This window comes from Leptosomus discolor, chromosome 6 (genome assembly GCF_034619465.1).
Source record: "Leptosomus discolor isolate bLepDis1 chromosome 6, bLepDis1.hap2, whole genome shotgun sequence".
Taxonomy (NCBI): domain Eukaryota; kingdom Metazoa; phylum Chordata; class Aves; order Leptosomiformes; family Leptosomidae; genus Leptosomus; species Leptosomus discolor.
The window spans coordinates 21,596,331-21,616,573 of NC_141396.1; the positions used below are offsets into that span (position 1 = coordinate 21,596,331).

General features: G+C 37.5%; 1 protein-coding gene across 2 annotated transcripts; it reads left to right on the forward strand.

Moving 5' to 3' along the window:
- ZFAND4 (zinc finger AN1-type containing 4) lies at nt 1-20,144 on the forward strand. 2 transcript variants are annotated; one of them, XM_086466634.1, is made up of 9 exons: nt 1-223; nt 7,567-7,642; nt 7,735-7,802; nt 8,345-8,531; nt 12,281-12,428; nt 13,332-14,513; nt 15,147-15,201; nt 17,574-17,691; nt 19,769-20,144. In XM_086466634.1, the coding sequence occupies exons 1-9, from the start codon at nt 40-42 to the stop codon at nt 19,902-19,904; spliced, it is 2,154 nt and encodes a 717-aa protein (XP_086322760.1). In that variant the 5' UTR covers nt 1-39; the 3' UTR covers nt 19,905-20,144. The 2 variants fall into 2 exon arrangements, with proteins under 2 accessions (XP_086322760.1, XP_086322759.1); XM_086466633.1 differs by having other exon boundaries at nt 12,284-12,428; nt 17,577-17,691.
- The last annotated feature ends 99 nt before the right edge of the window (nt 20,145-20,243 follow it).

Genomic DNA, 20,243 nt, shown 5'->3' on the forward strand with positions numbered 1-20,243 from the left:
TGACAGATCTTCTTACAAGGAAGTTATAAATCCTTTGTAATGGCCAACAAGAAAGAGCCTCCTTTTTTCAATGAAGATAATATGGGACCGTTTCACTACAAGCTTCCTTTTTATGAAACTATGGAGCTCTTTATTGAAACACTCACAGGAACATGCTTTGAACTGCGAGTTTCTCCCTTTGAAACGGTTATTTCTGTGAAAGCTAAAATTCAAAGACTGGAAGGTACTATTCTCTCTTATTTCAGCATAAACATTATCACTTTAGAGGAAGTCTTGTTTTACAGATTATAATTGCTAAAATCGAAGCAGGTAATTTAAATGACTTGTTCAATAATACGTATATAAACTAGGTGCTTGGTTTATGGCTTAGGTTTCATTGAGTTGTTGTTCTGTTCTTTGCTTTTCCTGTGAGTTCATGGCTTGGGCTTCACTGGAACTGGTATTTTTGCTCTTTTCTTTACTTGTTTTTGGTTGGGGTTTTTTTATGACATTATCAGGATAAATCTTAAAAAGTCTGTGGTAAATCCTTAGTTGTTTTGATGTTACATGGGATATAATATTTTTGATGTTGAAAAGATTCTCTGACATAAGCTGTTTGTTGCTAGTAAGGTTATATAAACTTGAGTCTTGTTGTATGTCTATATTGCAACTGTCTGAGCATAGTTTAGTGGGGTGCTATGATTGTTACTTCTTAGGTTAGTCAGTTTATGGTTTGTTTATGATACTGCAGTCATAAGAGCAACTACAGTGCAGGCAGATCCCAAAGGCAGCTTGATGTTGCTGATTTGAATTTTGTTTAGGTGAGTGATCTTTTGCTGGTAGAGGTCTGGCTGAGCAATGCTTTATCTCAAAGGGATGAACTTGGCACATCTTGCAAAGTGAAAGGCCAGACCTGGAGCTAATGGAAGGAGAAGAGATGTCGGTTAGTCCTCTCTCACTCCTTTCCCTTTCAATTGAGAATGATCCTGCATGAAAGAATGTGATTTGAAATATGTACGCATACGTACTTTAGCTACTTTGAAGCACTGCATCCTCTTTCTCACTTTGGAGGAGTTAAAGAACCGTGTAGCTGCATAAGCTGAGTGTACCAAAGTTGCTAATTTTAAGAAAAACGATCCTTTCTTTCCCTAGTATACCTGTATACATTCTTTATGCTTCTGTCTATGTGGAACCCTCTGGGAGATGTAATATGATGCTTTAGACTTGAATCTAGGATACTTTCCTCCTCTTATGGAGATCTGTGCTAATGGATGGAAAAAAATTAGCTGGCACAAGTCTTAAAACACGGAATCATTGCAACAACGGGGGTGACTTTTGGCTAGGAAGGTCACATAGTAGAAGCTCCACCATGCAGATAACTAGACTTTACATCAGTGTGGCTACATTAGTGCAGCTACATGGGTATGCTTTTGTTACCCGTGGACAGGGCTGTAATTAATCACAAGTCAGAGAGCATGTTGAGTTGCTCCTGGAGGCTAGAGGTAAAACAGGAAAAGGAAAGAGGTTTTCTTCTCTGTGATTGAATATAGGCATAGGAGAGATGCAAGCAGATACGTGATGGAATGCTAAAAGTGAATTCAAAGGGAACATAGCCAATGGAGTACAGACGGCAGGCTACCTGGGCAGTATAGAAGAAGGATTGAGCTTTAAAGGGTGCATGAAGTGACCAGTGGGAGATGTGAGGAAGAGGAATTTGAATTTCTTGTAGTCCAAAACGAGAGATTGTGAATAGACATACTGAGTTATACTTACAGCTTATTACTGTGGGCTGGGTGTGCCTAGCTTACAAAAGTATCATAATTTCTTATTAAAAAGAGCTCAGTAATAAAGTTATAATATGGCTTATTCAGAATTTTGTTCACATGTTGTAGTTTGTGGGATGATAAAGTAATTAATGGCTTAGGTGCTTGCTGTATAGACTTAATTATTAATATGTAAATTTCATTAAAACATGGAAGATAAGAGTTCACTGGTGCTTATCACTGAATTGTTGGAAATCAGTTGAAATACCTTAACACTCTAGAACAGGGAAAAAATATCTGTAATGTCCCGATTAGTATGATTTATGTGAGGCAGAGTGAAAACAGATTGATCATCTGTGTGTGAAGGGGACAGATACACAATGACAAATTAACTGTGTTGCATTTGGGGTTGCTATTGCATATAAAAAATAGTTAACTTTTCAGTGACAAAGTTCCTATTATAGCTCACAAGTTCAAACAATGAATCACCCAGGTGGAATAAAAATCTTAAAAGTAATTTTGCTGTTGTGATTTAGCCTCAGAAACAGAAAGCTTACATCTGTTCCTGTTTCTGCTGCTGTTTTTCACCTTTTGTTATAGTATCATGTCAACTTTCATGGGGTGTCTCTCATTTAAGCTGTAGTTCTGTCTTGAGAATGCCTACTACACTGCTGGGAGACTATATAGGGTCCTTAGTAGTCATAGTGTCTCTGTGGACTCATTTGGGTGTTAAGGATGATAGTATGTAAGCATACAAAAAGACCGGTTTTGGGAAAATGATCTGAGACCTGAGATTTCCAAGAACAAAATCTAGTCTTGTATCAGAAGTTACAAAATTTGTTCAAATGCCTCTAATTGTGAGAGGCTAATAATAAAACTAAATCAAGATGAACTGATCTTTGTCAGCAACTGGAGTATCAATAGCTGTAGACTGTTTGCACTGTAATAAGAAAGGATAATATGGATGGCACGTTAGGAATTTTGTATACTTCTGATACTGTTTGTCATTCTTGGTGCCTGTTTAATGATCTGATATGGAAAGGGTTTGTTTAGACAGCTGTAGTAGACATTGGTATCTTACTAAGAAAGAGCTCCAGATCTCCAGCTTTCTGTTTCCCGTTGGTTTTAGTCAGTAAAGAATATAGGTAAAAATTTATTAATGGGTTCTAATGCACCTGACGTTTCATCACAAATCTACTCATTAAAACACATCTGATCTGTATTTGGATCAGATCCAGGCATTTGTCCTCAGGTATGTTCCATGCAAAGTAAGCACTTGGTATCCAAAAGTTTAGATTTGTTACAACGTTGACTTTGGAGCCCACCTAGGCTGAATCACTCCAATCCAAGCTGAATGAGCTTTTTAAAATGGTACACTGGAGAACAAATAGCTAAATAGCTCCCTTTGTCTCTGCTGGTGGCATAAAAGCTAGAATACACACAGCCAGCAGCATAGCATAGTGTTGCCAGCAGTGCTACCTGCTCCATTGGTCTTATTTGTTGATTATTTGTATTTGAAAGCAGGATCATGTGTTGATGGACATGGATAGGATGGTACCTGATTTCAAGATTACATGAAAGATTGGGCTTTAACACATGAATGGTACTTAAAAGTGGCAGCATTTCATTGAAAGAGGAAATAGTGTTTTTTGGTTTGGTTTTTGTGTGTGTTGGGTTTCTTGGTTTGGTTTTTGGGTGGTGGGTTTTTTTTTTTACACTGGGATGATTTCTTGCTTTCTCCATTGCCTGAGTCTTTGTAGCTGCTGGGCTGGACAAAGTTTAGTATTCTTCATTCAGAAACATTAATTATTATATTGAATTTTATAGAAGGAACAATCAGATAGTATATTCCTAGCAGTGATTAATTCTTTTATCTGTTAAAGAACCATAGATAATAGCTGTAAACATGTTTGTTTAGTAAGGTAGGATTGAGTCTCGAGGGAGGAGGTGTGGGGTTTGGGATTTGGTGTTGGTATTATTGTTATTTTTCTTAACTTGGGGTAATTAATTTGCATTCTACAGTACAGGGTATTAAGGCTTTCATTTATGTAGCTAGCTTTGAAATAAGAAAAAAAACCCGATTCGGTCATGGTTTGTGCAGTGACTGCTTGCAACTGAATTTTATGATCTCTATGTGTGTAAACATCTACGTTTTTAGATTAAAATTTAGATGTATTTGTGTTCTTGTATTATTGTAAAGGAGTAAAACAGCACTAGCTTTCAGAGTACATCCTAATTTGGAATGCTTGTGTTCATCAGGGAACAACAGATGCAACAATAATTTTGTTGTACATGTGTGTACTCTCAATTCATCATGAGAGTTGTTTCTCTTTGGTCTTTTTGCTGTCATTATTTTGCTGCCTGTGTACAGCAGCTTCATCTTAAGTGAAAGGAACTGGATGAATATCAAGCAGACTTCTTTTGGATGTTTCTTTCAATATTCTGTGAATTCAGAGTATGTAATGATGTTTATTACTAGTGTTAGAGAAGCTATGCTTCTATCAGGACTGGAGTAAGTGGATTGCACAAGTGTAATGAGTTTTTAGCAGAATCAAACTTGCTTTTCTTCTGTCTACAACTTTTCCTCATCTCCTGTTTGCTTTGTCATTTGTCTGTTTACTGTGCTGATAGAGACTAGAAGTTCATGAAGCTTTTTTTAGGCTTATGCCTTGTCTAAACTGGGAAAACATTCCTGCAAATGGAAGCCTGTGCCCAGATCAGATGGTTAGAGCAGCATCTGGAAGGTGTAAATAAGGTCACTTTTGTCAAGAAATTTTGTGGGCCTGTATTTAGTTACTAGTGACTTGCTGTTTTTACAGTCTTCTCTTTGTCAGTCCCTAGGATAAAGGTTTGTAGGTCGGTGCTGACCACCATTTACACTAATATAGCTTACTATCATGCAAATGAAGGCTGGGACTTTTGACAGTTATGAAAACGGTCCTGCTGCTGTAAGTTGTGAACCTTTGCACTGCTTCCCTAGCATAGCGAGTTTATGGGGGAAAATAAGACTGTCAGCCCAGCCTTTCTGTAAGCAGGAACAAAAAGTGAACGTTTCAGAAACTCTAGCAATTTCAACAGTAAATGAAAAACTACACTGTTTGAACTTCGGCTTTGAAATGTTTGTGATGTTTTTAAACATAGTAACCTTCTACGCAAGGTAAAGTCAAGTTTGTTCTGAAATCTACAGGGTTTTTTCCCCTGGGTCGGACTTTCTCTGGAGAGCCTGCTTAGCATGCCAGAAAGAAGAGCAGAGTGAAGCTTAAGGGTGTATTTGATACGCTGATTCGGAGAACAGGATAGAGTATCTACTTCCCTCTTCTCCTCCCCCCATTTTAGCAGGTCAGATTATCAGCACATCTGCAGCCATTTCAATAGACAGTCAGTAGATCCTTCTGTCCTCCTATAGCATCACCTGAGTAGCCAGCGTCCATGTGAGCATTGAGATGTAGCTTATTGCCCTACTGTCCTCTCTTCTCAGTACCAATTTGGAGCAGGCCAGTGATAGTCACATGCTGCTTAGGGAGAGAGGATGGTGGATGAGTATCTCGCAGTTCTTGTTGTTGTTGCCAATTTTATATGCTGATTCCATGTGCAAATGTCTCGTCAACAAAGCCTTACTATAATCCAGAAAAGGGGCAACTGATGCATGTTTTGTTGCATCTGAACCTATAAAGCATGTACCATTTCCTCCATGTATAAATACAGAATTCTTAGAAAGCAGCATGGAAGGGAATTAGTAATAAAGATTTGTCTGTTTCCTATTACAGCAGAGTATAATCTTTTCATCTGTTCATTTCATCAAAAATACATTGTCATTGTTAAATGAACAAAAACATGTTTCACTGCAGTGCTGCCAGTTGCAAGCCGGCCTTTTTAACAAATACTCTCTCAGTTTATCAAAGAAATTGGAAATTGCTCCTTGGAGGCTGCTGAAAACATAACAAATGCAGACAGTAATGACTGTTTGTAATTAGAAGTCTGCAAAACAGGGAACTTCACTGTAGACTCACTAGCTGTTGCTGGTTTGTTCTTATTTTGCTTACGCTGCAGACTTGAAACATAACCAATAACCAGTTATTAGATAGCTAGCAGTGTAGTAGCAATTATGTTAGTCTACTATATGAACATATTCACCTAATAAATGTCTTGTGGACTTCAGAGGATGAAAGATTCATGTTAAATGCCATCCAAGTGAAGTAACATTGCATTGGTCATTGATAAAAGAGAAGATCTAGATATGAGCTGTGGTGAGAAAAGGCAATTGTCATCTTCTCTGTTGAATCTGCTTGGACTTTCACTGTAATCTTGTCCCCTTTTCTTCCTTGCTGGTGATGGGTGTTGGTAGCTTTGTGCCCTTTCTCCAGCTACTTAACCGACCTTTTGCCACAGCTTGCTAAGCACTCTTGCAAGACTTGGGAAGCTGAGATGGTTTTGGAAACCACCTGGAAGACTCTGATCTCTGTGTTCCACTCTTGCCAGATGTATTTTGGGAAGTCTTAGTGTGTAGCATTGCTACTTGCATCTCCTTTTAAGTATCCGAACATGCAATGAATAGAAGTATAAAATAAGATTATTTTAACATAACATTTTGGAAAATGTATTTATAGCTTTTGCTTTTTAGTCTGAGGAGTAGTGTTTGGACCTTTTTGAAAAAGTAGTTCTTGGCCCCTATAGATTTCCATTTTAAATATAATTTGTCAGCAAGGCACAGTGAGATCTTAATTACCTGGATTTCACTAGACAAATTGATCAACAGTACTTCTTTTTGATGCTGGAGGGAAGTTGGGTTGTTTTTTGGTTTTGTTTTTTTTTTTTTTTTAAAGGCAAAAAAGACAGCTATTCATCTTCCTGTTAGCCTTCAGTTTTTTTTTTTTTTTTGTGATCCAACAGGACTTATCCTTTCATAACTGTCCTGGTCTGTATTCTATCCAAAATTTGGGAAGTGTCAGCATTCTAATAAAAATATGCAAAGACCTCAGGTTGTACCAGCTTATGCTTATTATCTTTGGTGTGTATTATGTCTGTATCTAAATGAATTGACTATGCAGGCAGAAAGAAACAATCATTGTGTAGAGTATGGATTTTTAATATGGAACAAATATTCGATATGCTTAATTAACAAAAAATAGCTAGCCAATTCTGTCCTAGAACTTGAGTTGAAAATGACAATTACTGGATATAAGTAATAAAATGTTCTGATGGCCTAAAAGAACACCCTCAAAATAAAAGGTTTGTAGTACAAGGTTGGACTAACTGCTGTAGTACTATATTGTACTTGTGAACTTTCAGGTACTAAACCAAGTAGTGATAAAAACACATTTACAATTGTCACCACTGTAATAGAGCTGCCATCACTTACCTTAATGTGACCTTGTCTTTACGGTAATATAGAACATCAGTCTGTGGTTGAATTATTCAGCAGTTCTGTACTTAGAAGTTTTGTCCTGTTTTTCCTGTCAGTAGATATAAAGCTCTGAGGTACGTGTAACAGGAAAAAACTGGAAAAGAGCAAGTATTCAGTAAGCCTGAAGCAGTTGGATACTTCTACAGACCCCTTGTTGAACCAAAAGATTGAACTCCGCGTGTGAGCACAAGCCTGCCGAAAATCTTACCTTTCTTCTTAATAACTGTTTGGAGGTTGGGTGTCATGACTGAAGGTTGCTCAAGTGCCTGTCCTTGTCCTGCTTCCTCTCTTCTTTCCCGTGATCCACTTTCTCACCTCTCCTCTGTTACCCCCACATTCTTCAAAAAGCAAAACTCCCCAAAAGCCCTCTCACCAAGCTCCAATTTTAATAGGCTTTGTTTATTTGTTTGTTTTGTTTAGGTATTCCGGTCTCTCAGCAGCACTTAATTTGGAATAATACGGAACTGAAGGATGACTATTGTTTGAATGATTATAAGTAAGTATAGAATAAAATCACAATTAATGTTTCTAAATGATTGTTAGCATAAGCAATAGAAAATGCTACAAAAATGTATTTATTATTTACAGCATTTCAGAAGGCAGCACTCTGAAGTTAGTTCTGGCTATGCGAGGTGGACCTATTAACACTAGAAGAGGTAGGTGTTAATGCAGTTAAAAATAGTCGTTTTCATGCAACGTTGTGTAACTGTTAAGCAGCTTCTCTTAGGTAAGCATTTTAGACAAGCAGAATTCAGTTCCAAATTAATTGGAAAAACACTTCACAAAAACGGAGGGATTTTTTTCATCTTTTTTTTTTCCTTAGCATACGAAGTGCACCATCCTTTTAATTTTGTTTACCCTTAACTTAACAAGTATCTTTGTATGTGTAGAATCATCAAGTCTTAAAATCAGCAACTCTTCACCTGCAGAAAAGATGATACTGTAATGTCATTATACAAATCTGGTTAGTGAGGAGAATTGGGCATTGGTTCAGTCTGATGATGAACTTGTTTATGTGGATCATCTATAGAGGAATGGAAATGGAGAAATCCCTTTGATAATTTTCACTTGGAAAAAAACTCAGCATATCTTCTAGGTTGGGAATTCCCCTTGTAAACTGAGCTGAGTTGTTAAAGGTGATCAAAATAATAACAATAATGATGATAACTTGGTTTTATTCTGTTTTTTCTCTGTGTAGTTCCTGTGGAAGACCCTATCAGGGAAATGGCTGAATACATGGATCCCACTAGAGATGAGATCTGGGAGAAAGGGCCATCCAACAAACAAGTTACCTTCTTAGTATATAGAGAAGGAGATCAGTTGAATTTCTTCCGTGTGGTAGACAGGGGAGATGGCACTTTAACGCCATTATCTGAATCTTTGAGGTAAAGTTGGTTTTAATCTTTATATTATTCTTCAAAAGGGGGATGCTGTTTAATTTTCAGCTTTATCTGTTGACTTCATCAAAAGAATATCTGGAATATTGCAAGAATTGTGCCCTAAGGGCTACCAAAGTGCTATAACTGGGTGGCCTAACAACACAGTAATGCTGTGTTGACAGTCAGTGGTCATGCTGATGGTGATTGTATCGCACTGTGTGTCAATAGAGTGAGATAAATCTGACCTCATTAAGGCAATTCTCAACATTTCAGCCCATTCTAAAAGGGAATATTTGATAGGAGGGTCAGTTCAGCAATAAAGATATGAAAAACTTTTTGCTAAGTACTTTCTTTTCCATCATAAGGCATTTGTTTAGTTTTGTAAGCATTCCTCTCTTCACAGCATAAATGTTGTTTTTCATATGGCTATGACTTAACCGAATCATTAGTCAAGAAGATGATAGATTGGCAGTGCAAAATCCTGAGATGGTTTGTCTGAAGTTTCAGAGAAACTGGGGTTTTCTTTGGTTATTTTGTTTATTTTGGTCTTTGACATTTCTGTTTTGTTTTGGGGTTTGCTTTATTTTGGGGTGGGTTTGGTGATTTATTTTTTTTTTCTGTTGGGTTGGTTGTGTGTGGGTTTTGTTTTGTTTTGTAAATACACTGAAATAATTACTAATAGAGCTAGTCTTTGGACATAATTAGGCCTCAGATGAGCTACTGTTGAGGTACCAAACTTGTCTCAGTCTCTGTTACAGAATCAAAGTACTGTTGTTATCAGAAGAGCAAGTATGTCACTTAAGCTACTACATTGTAGTAAATGGATTAGTAGTCTTCCTAAAGGTAGCAAAATTGATAATATCTATTAAAATTATTAAATTCTGTCTTTATACTGCAGCTTTTGAGTAGGTTTTTTTTAATCCCATGAAGAACTTAATATTTGTACAACTGTAAGGAAAGGAGTCCATGTTCTGGGGACTAGCTGCATTTTCTCCAAGGCTAAGGCTTGCACTGTTTTAAGTAACTATTCTTGTTCCAGCTTGCAAAGTGAAAGCAAGAGCTTTGTACTGGATTTATATTCAGTGTGATTCAGTGTGTTTATATTCAAAGTGATATTACTCTTATAAACTTTTATAAGAGATTTGTACTTAAAAACTACACGCTGAATGAAATATCGAGGTTGAATTCCCACATCATTACACAGAGTAGAAAGCTAGTGTTTGATATGCTAGCAGGAAAGATACAAATATTTTAGATCTATGATCTTGTCTTTCAGTGCCCCCACTTTTTTTTTTTTTTTTTTTTTCAGTAAATAAGCACATAGGATATTGCACGTAGGTTTGAAATAGATAAAAACCACTATCTTCACTAAGAACTGAGAACCTTGCTGCTGCATTGGGCTAGATATGCTTCTGGAAAGAGGAGCGAACAGGTGCAATTCCTGTTCTCACTGATCAAATGATCCAGTTAGGTAGGAAGCCACCTGAGTTAAAGACATTCACCTTGAGTTGTTTCTCTTCCTCTGTGTTTCCTATGGGAGATCATTTATTAAGTTTTCTACTAAGGCAGACAGTGATTAAAGCACAGGGAGTGGAAATCCTAATTTTTTAATTTGTTGTTATGGCTGGGTTGGACTTTGTGGGAAATGGAAAAAGTAGCAAAGGGAGAAGAGGATGGAAACAAATCAGACCTTTTTCATTTGGTCTTTGTAGATGTAGGCTGTGAATCACTCTGGATACTAGTCTTTTCCACACTGGCAGTTCAGTGTGGTTTTGTGGTGACTGAGCATTTTGAAGCACTTGTTTTATCAGCTTTTCTCACACTGCTTGTGTGTGGAGCAGAATTTAGTGACTGCAGTTGAGAAATGAGACAATGGTTTGGGTTTTGTTTTATAGTTCTCCAGATCATTTCCTTTTATCTGTGGTTAAGTTAATGGTTAAAACTTGACAATAAATACATACAGTGGTTATTGTCTCTGAATTAAAAGAAAGTTGAAGTTGTGGTAAAGGACTGGCAGGTACTGTTGTCAAAAGAGTTTCGGCAAACCACCCATCATTTTTGAGGCACATATTTTGTGAGCAAGATCTCAGGAATGTTGACACCTATGGACAAAGTCAATTTAAAATTCGCTCATTGGAAAATGGACTGAAAGTATCATCAAGAACAAAGCTCCCTGTCCAACTTCTATAATTTTACAATCACATTAAAGCAGAAAAAAAAAAAATCTATGTGTTGCTCCTTTTTTTAGTGTTTTTAGCTCCTATGTAGCCAGAAAATGCAAGGAAAAAAGGTAACAATTCTTTTTGCATCAGAAAACCCAACCAAACAAAACACCAACCAAACATGTGAGATATATCACTTTTCTATCCTTTCCCTGAAGGAAGGGAAGTTCAAAGAATTATTTTGAATTGGTGACTTAAGTCTTTGCAGAGTTAACATTCTGAAATGATTCTTTAGTGTTTTTACCAGGAGACGTATATAATATTATGCACACTGACTGTCCCCATATGGAGCTGTTTGGTTTTTGGTAAGAATTACTGGACTATTTTGCTGACTCTTGCTTTGAATTTGCTGCCGTCTTGCTCTTAAAAATCTGTCTCCCAGCTGTGCTGCCTTCAGAATTTTGCTATGTTTTAGGAAATGGATTTGGAGAGTCAGTGCAAAAGTACTGGCTCTTGACTAAGGGCAGCAAAATATTTCCAAGAATCAGGTAAGATGCCAGCTCTAATTAGTGAAATTTTTTTTTTTTTTTTTGCTGCTGACTTTCTCAGGACCTTCAGTTTTTCCTTGGTCTCTTTTGGAGAGTAGAAACTTTATTTAAATCTGCGAAGACATTTGTATGAACACAGGGGAATTGCCTGATTGTCACAATTTCTAGATGCTGACAGCCTAATAGAAGAATTAAAACACTCTTTAAAATGTACTATATACAGTGTTGAAAATGCATCAGTTTGGACACTCCTAATGGTTCCTTTGTTTCACTGTGAAATGTTGGATGTATGTTAGTGACTAGTGCTTCATGACTTCATAAGAAAAACTAGTCAGATACTGACTTTAAAACATTGAGTTTTTGCATTCTGTTTGAATACAGAATGGAAAAGGCAATGTGATATATAAATTTCCAGTGACTACGGAAATACTAAAACACTTTGTCTTGGGACTAGCAATTCTTACCTGTTTATTTTTTTCCAAATGTGAGACTCTTTGGAAACCTAAACTGATTTTTTTTTTTATTTTTTTTTTTTTTAAATTTTGAAAAGGAGAAATAGAATATCACATCCACATGGGTGACCCCTCCATTTCCATTTATGGTGAGAACACCCCTCAGGATGGATAGACATTTGGACTTTCCTTCCATGCCAGTGTCTGGTTAATTGGAAAATTGATCAGCTTGTTGTCTGAGTCACACAGTTAACAGCTTTGGCCATACCTTCAGGAGACATTTGTGGAACTGGATATCCCCTCTGTGGGGAAAATATATAGTGAGTGTGAACCAACTGTATATGGTATAGCAGCTTCCCAGAAGTGTGGCTATGTTCCAGTTTCAGCACCATCACTTTGTGTGAGCATCTTATAAGGAATGCTTATGTGCTAAAATAAATGGATTTGAAATGTCTTTGCATACATTTTTACATAATGCTTTGTCAACAGATCAACTACGGATATGACTTTCTAGTTGTGAGACTATTCTACATTGAAAACATAATTATAATTACTTCATTAGAAGGTGAACACAAACTTTCTTTTATTTTCAGCAGTGGTTCAGTTTATAATTTATATGCTGATGATGAAGATGAGACAGAGGCATCACCTTCTGGCCAACAGATTATTGAGAATTCAATTACTATGAATAAAATGAAACTGCTCAAGGCAAAGATGGAGAACATGAATCTGAGTAAAAAGGTGAAGTTGTGATTTCAATTTTTCTGTCATAAAATGGCTTGCACTTTCCTAGTGATGGCTTTTCTAGAAAGCTGTCTTGAAAAGTGAAGTGATCAAAGGTAGATGATTACTTGCCTGTTGTTTAAGTAAATGCTAATGTATAAAAGTTCTGCTGTGAGGCATTGGCTTTACTTGGATCTACCTGTCCCCATTTAGAGAATTCACTACTGATCCTGGGTTTACTTGCGTGGGTGTTTGGGTTTGTTTTTTTTTTGGGTGCGTGGGGTTGGGGGTTTATTTTGTTGGGTTTTTTTGTTTTTTCTTCTGATACTTTAAGTAGCATTGTTTTGTAGTACTGCTCTGGTAAAAATCGATGTTTTTCTTAAATGAAACTGCATTAGAAATACTGTAACTGAAAAGCCTGTAAAGTTAAACATGAGAATGAGATTACCTGGAAGATAAAACATTACGTGGTGTTCATGTCTGTCTAGGTTACCTAGATGTAAAATGAAGATCGTAGAATAGTTTGGGTTGAAAGAGACCTTTAGAGGTCATCTAGTGCAATCCCCCTGCAGTGAGCAGGGACATCTTAGGTACTATACTTTCTTTCATTATTTGTCTTGTTTGAAACCCTAAGCTTTTCTGGATAACTTTGAAGGAATTCTGGCTTCCCTTTTCTATTCCTCTGACATATGGCCTGTTTACTAAGAAGCCTTTTCTGATTATAATCTTTGATTTTATTATTCGGATGTTGGGGTGAAGTCTTGACGGCTAGTAACAGATGAGGGATTAGAAAGAATGATTTGGTCCTTTCTGGCCTTACACTGTCTGAATTCCTGGGAATATGATCTTTTCAGGTCTTTGAATGCAACCATAATTCAAATAATGATTGTTATTGTATGTGGTTTTGGTTTTTTTGAATAGCCTAAGAAAACTGTCAAGGTGAAGCCTCGTCCTCCAATGGCTCCTCGACCATCTAGTGGCTCGGTGGCTGCTGCTCGTCACCGTTTTTTAAGAGTGCTCCCACATATTGGCCAGTCTTGCCTACCTCCTCCTGGGAATTCATATCACTCAGAGTCTTCCCAAAATGCACTTTCAGCGTTGGCTACTTTGGCCACTGCTGGTAGAACAATGCCATCCACAACTAATGACTTTCTTAAGGAAGATGACACTTGGCAGAGCAACTCTTGGTCTCAGCCAGTTAGTAGCATCAGGTTACCACCAAAAATATCTCGTGTTGAACTAGAAAATGCAAAACTACCTACAAATAGTATTCTGACTCCTGTTTCATCTCTGCCTGAAAATTCAGAAAAAGCACCTGAAAATGTGACCTCAAGAAGTGAAGAGGATGCTGTTTTGTTTCCGAATCTATCAAATGTAGAGCTATATGGAACAGAAGAAAAACTTTTACCTGAAACAGATGCTTTTGCTTTGTTAACAGAAGCAAGCACCACTGAACAGTGTAGTGAGATACAAGACATAGGAAAGGTGAACCCAGAACTTGAACTGTCTGATGGAGATGAAGAATCTAAGGTTGTAGAGCAGCATAGAAAACCTATTAGCAAAGTGCTGAGCACTGCAGCAATGGGGGCTGGTCTTCTCAGTACTCGTGAATTAAGTCCTCAGAAAAATCTGCTTTTGTCACCTCTTCGGTATTCAGCGCAAGTGGCACGTCACAGTTCTCTTAAACCACAGGCACAACCCAAATGTGTTGAGGCTGGTAACTTGAGATCTACAGCCTCCCCAAATGTGCTTCGATCCTTGGAAGTCCGTAGTATAGGAGATTCCTCTTTTTCTAGGACTACTAGATTTCGTAGTGTGAAAGTAGAGTCACTTGGCAAAAGACCTGATGTAATCTCTAAAGCAGAGGCTAGGGACATCACAGATGTGGCTAACAAGGCATCCAAAGAACCTGTTAGTTCTGTAAATAACTTCGGATTTCTGGCTTCGCTGGCCCGAAGCACAAACAGGGAAGGTTTACAGAGTTCCTGTGGGACAGGCCAGTTTCGGACTTCTGGTATTGCACTACCTACAAACCTGCGCCATTTTCAGGAAGAAAGCTTTAGGGAAACTGCTCTTCCAAATGAAGCTGCTGAATATATTCTAGTGAGTACTTATGCTTCCAAAAAAAATTGAACTTTCCCTGTCTTTTGTGGTACTGGCATTATGAAAACTGTACTTTCATTTGTGTCTATGTGTCTTTTTAGGGAAGGCAGATGGGGAGGGGGAGGTGTGCTTTAAATCCCTGATAGTCTTAAACTGTTATCTGAATTACTGTTGGTATCTTAACCGCCTGTTTATCTAAAACAGATCCTAGAAGTAATTTTTCATAAAAATTAAAAAGGTTGTTCCGTTCACAACTAAAATTATTAGTTATGGTAACAATAGCATTATGAGTGTCTATGTGTGAAGTGTCATCTGACTTCTGCTGCTGCTCACTAATTGTCATTTATTCCAAAGTTTGCCCTGTGACTGGCACCATATGTGCCTAGCTTCAGATCTCTAATGTACTTCGTTTTGGTGTGTTGTGAAGTACGGGGACACTATTAAATAGTCATTCTGAGTAAGGCTTTATATTGGAGAATTTTAATTTTGTCTACAGAAGTAGTGTTGGACTTCTCGTAGGTACGTTGATTGATAAAACATTGATTTCAAATAAGCTGATACCCAACTGCCTAACTTTTCATTTAATTTCCATCTGCTAGTAATTTCCTTGTGGAAATTTTTTTTATTTTTTAGTCTGCACATGGGCTTGGAATGAATGGAAGTATGGCAGCTGTAGGGAAAAGAGTAGGTAAGTAATGTGACTTAAATAATAATTGAAGATGACTCTTTAATCTTTCCTGATGTGTCACATATATAGAGGATAAGAATCATTTATCTTTGTAAGGCATATGGCCTCCAAAGTCCTCGCTGTGTTACGCTTCTATAGCATGGTATAACTTTTAAGATTTTAAGCACTTCTTTAACATACAGTCATCCAGATCTCAGGTAGACATAACTGACTTTCCTAGCTCTTTTTTTAATACTTAATGAATTCTGACTATCATCTGTAGACATTAACATGACTTTCTGGTCTGAAGTTTCCAACAGGTCAGTTCTGTGAATACTTCTGAGTGTACTAAAATCAGAGCCAAATGTATCGGTAGCATTGTCTTTAGGACCACAGTCTGAACCAGAAGGATTTGGCAAAAGAAAAGTGGGAAGGAAGCAATAAGGGCACGGATGCTGAAGATTACTAATATAGCACAGATTTTTCTCTGGTGTTTTTTTGGGATTTTTTTTTTTGTGGTGGGCACTATTCTTGATAGCTGTGGAGTGCTTAATGCTTGACATCTATTGAAAATGGATGTGTTGTGCTTAAATGTTAAGTTCTTATGTGATTAATTCTTTTGGGAGGAATGGAATTGTCTAGATTAGAACTTCTAAAACTCTTAAGACAGTGAACTAAAGATTCTTGGCACAATTAACTTTATTTCTTCACATCTTTGACTTACAGTTTGCAGGTTTTCTTTCCTTTCTGTATGACCTTAGGAAAAAAAAAAGAGACAAGCATGTATTCCAGGATCTTAAGATCTAGTATAGAGAATGAGCTAGAAGATAGATCTTCAAATAGCAGCTGCAACAGGAAAAATGACATAATTGTAAGGACGGGGGAGCAAAAGCTGCTAAAATAGTGGTTTGTGCCTTCATTTCATAACTGGGGGTGCAGCCTTGAATTGTCAATCAATTAATAAACAGGTCTGTCCTTACCTACTCCATGGTAGAAGAGGTGATACCCTAACATCCATATGTGCTTGATGGGGAAGCCTACTATCATCTGTGTAATTTTCGATAAAACTATGAAGACTACACTCCTCTGGTGTATTTTATGTCAGACAAAAGTGTATTTTCCAAAAGGTTACAGACACGAGGAAGTCAAAGTTGGTGTCATCATATCATGCCTGCTCTTGAGAGAGAAGTGGCTGGTAGTGATCTGTTGTTCAACTGGCCACAGGACAGATTCGGTTTACATGTAATTGCTGCAGGGACAGTAAATGTGAGGACAGGTGTATTGTTCTTTCTGTTTAAGTATGGTCCACGGTGGGGGCTGTCTTCAAGCTCTGTCTTTTTCACAAAGTGGGCTAACTGTTGCTTCTGAAATAGTATGCTTTTAGATGATGAAATTGATAGCATGGACAAACATTGCCTGGAATTTTCAATGCTAGATAGCAGTGGGATAGCACTGATTGGTAGCGATGACTGCAATGTGTAGTGACTGCCTGGTGTTACTATTGAATGTAGATTGCTGTATCTCAGCTGAGAAATGATTTTTGGGATTAAAGGTGCACTGGACAAAAAATACTTCCGAACTCAGGAGGTCACTCCTTGGGAGCACCCTGACCGTATAGCAGTAGAAGCACTGAAAAAATGTTTGAGAGGATGCATTGCTCACTTCTGCTGTCCTAGCATATCGTAAATGTGCATAAGCAAGTTGTGGACAAAGAGCTTGCTTCTACAGAGGGAAGGAAGATGCCTTTTCTTTACATGCTCTCCAGTTAATAAAGCAATGGCCAAGAATTACAGGGAAAAACGTCAAAGTAAAGTAAATGTTTAAGTACAGAAATTGTACAAACAACTGCAAAGTGCCTTTATGAAACCGTGTAGCTAAATAAAGGCCTTTAGTCTAATAATGTACTTTTCTTGCAATTACGGAGTACCACCAAGATTTTAAAATGTTGCAGTATTTATTTGACAAACTCAAGTTACTAGCTCCTGAATATACTAGGTGCCAGGTGCTTGAATACCCAACGGATTCTTTGGAAAGCCATTGTATGCAGTGCTTTCCCAATCACATAATGTGTTTTCATTTTGCATTTGGGAAGACCATGAGGAGATGTGCTTCTTGATTCCTCTGTAACTTCTTGATTATGTGAATTTTTAACAGGTATTAAAAATAATGGGTCTAAGTCCTGCATTGCGCTGCCTCTTCCAAAGGTGTTCAGAGGCTTGAGGTGTGTTTTCTCTTTTGGCTTTTGGGGTTTTTTCTTCTGTTTAGGCTTTGGAGTTCCCACCTGAAGTATCCTAAGAAATGCAAAATGAATCTGGGTTTCAAAAGATAACATTTAACTGGTTTGTGATCAGGAATAAGTAAAAATGTCTTTGCTGTCTTTCTACCTCTGAAAGCAGGTGAAGCAACCCATCTTCCACCTGTGAATGGCTCAATTCAAGCAAAAAAGAAAATTACAAAGCATTGCTTTCTTTGTGGCAAGAAAACGGGATTGGCAACCAGCTATGAGTGCAGGTAGGCTGACCATATAGCCAGCTGTTGTTTAAAATTGATAGCTGGGTAAACCAAAATGTTTTCTATGCTGCATGGTATTCCTTAAGCATAGCAAATCAAGACAACTTTCAGAAAAGTTGCAATTCTCAGTTCAGCAAAACTCCAGGAATTAAAATTTAGGAATGTTGTACCTGTTCTGCTGTTGAGGTGTATGTTCTTCCAGGAAAATCGAGAAATGCAAGGTATCAGAATGTAAGATATGAGGAAGTAAAGAACATGATTACAGACAAAAATTACGACATTTTATACCGGTGTGGGGAGAACTTGCTACAGATTTATGTTCTACGAAGTTTCTCAACAATAATTATATCATTAGCAACTTGAGGAAAAACTGGTTTTGTTACATTTTTCAGAAAATATCCCTCAGATTTGTCCCTGTTACAACACATCTGCACAGTTTGTGAATTCATTTGAATTTATATTTGACAACTTTTTAATCTTGTATGTGTTCTGTTCCCTGTGTGAGTTCAGTCACCTTTGAGCATCTAGAGCATCTCAAAAGCAGAATACCAGAGTGCTGGTTCCCCAAATCATGACTTGCAGACAACACAATGAGACCTGGTGCTTGGTGGTGATCACTGGAAACTTTAAACAAAAAAAATAAAACCCAAAAAACCCCTCACACTTTCTCTGTTGATCTTGGTTCTCAGAGTGGTGTTTCCAACAAGACAGTGTTTTCTCAGTCTCATTTCCCATGAGCTAGTGAAGGCTGGGAACTGCTGCACTGTGAGGGCTACATTTGAAGCTCATCTTGGTTCATGCCAATCAACACCACAATGAAAAAGGCTTATGCCGTTGGGGAACTGTGTTGGAGAGTTTCAGGGTGGGGAACTGCCTCCTTACTGACTCTTCAGTCTTTGATTTTGAAACAGTTTTGGACATTGCACACTTTCCTGCTGAACAAATAGCTATAAGCTCTTCTAGAAGTAACTAAGCAGCTTGCCTAAGGTTAAAAATGAAGCACAGAAGAAGGAGGGAAATTGCACATCTCCAAGAATAGCATTTGTTCTAGTTTCAAAAGGAGCAACCATATGACCTTTTACTAGAATGGAACATGAACCCAATAGAGGATACAGTCATATGAGAGAACTGGTGATTATGGGACCAAGGACCAAAGAAAAACAAATTTATTATCAGGCACACAAAGCCTCAGGAACAGCTGCAGAGTTTATTACAAGCCCAGATAGATAGATAGAGGAATATAGTCTAACAGTGAAACAGTAAATTGGATGAGTAATGCTTAATCCGTTTCAAGAGAATTCTGATTTTGAATGATGTCATTGTTTTACTGTCAAGAAGCAACTTTATCAAATAATCAGGAAACAGGACGCTAACATCAGTGTCCACTTAAAACATGCAACATCCAGAGTATGCTTTTCTCCTGTTAGGAGTATTAGCTGCCAAGTTGTCAAGTTTGGAGGCAAAAATCATAATCTTAACTCATTGAAATTGCAACTGATATTGGAAAGATGCATCCTTATCCAGTCATGGTCCCTATAGATAGTATATCTGATGTCTTTACAGCTGACTAAATCTGTATTTATTAATCTCAAATGACTAATTTTAGTTCATGCCAGGCAGCAGTTGTGCTGAGCTAAACATCTTATCTTGGTGGTCTGAATGATGTGGTGTTTTTAAATTGAACTGCATTACGTGGATTTCACCTGATGCCATTATTTTAATTCCATGGCTTTGTCCTCTGCATTCTACCAACCGATGTTGCGTGAGGTCTTTAAAAACAAAAATAAATCAAAGCCTGTAATTCTTAATTTAAAAGTGTTTGAGCCTTGCTAGTTGGTTCCAGGAATACTGATCTTGCTTAACTTCCCAGCTGAAGAGACCGTTGGGCAAAACTCTGACATTCCGTTACAAAAATGTCATTTTGATTACCCCACCAGTTAATGTTATCAGTCAAGGATGATTAGAATCCAAGCAGTTATTTCGAATAAACAAGACATGATTAAGCTAAAGGGCTCCCAACATGTCAGAGTTAAAAGCTTCTAAAAGCTTGTAACTTCTAATATTCTTGGTTCTTCAGATGTGGAAACAACTTCTGTGCAACGCACCGCTATGCAGAGACTCACACCTGCACCTACGACTATAAGAGTGCAGGGCGAAGGTATTTGCAGGAGACCAATCCCGTCGTTAGTGCACCAAAGCTTCCCAAAATCTAACATGGTTGTGCTGCATGTGGCTGTTCTGCCATTTGAAGAATTGTATTACACTGAGAGAAGCACTTGCTTAAACTGCATAGTTTTGCCATGCTCCATATTTAAAGATTTGCCAAGTAATAAAAGCACATGAGGATGCATCCTATTGAAGAGTAATGTGAACACTACTGCGGTTAAAACTTTTCTTCTTCAGTGAATGAAAAGTTTAAGATTAGTTTTTAAAAACTTACACTATGATTTAACTGTTACTGCACGTCTTGTGTTGTGTTTTATATTTGGAAAAGCTATTTCACTAGACAAGTCTTTAAAAGATGCACTTTACTAACTTTATTTACTGTATAA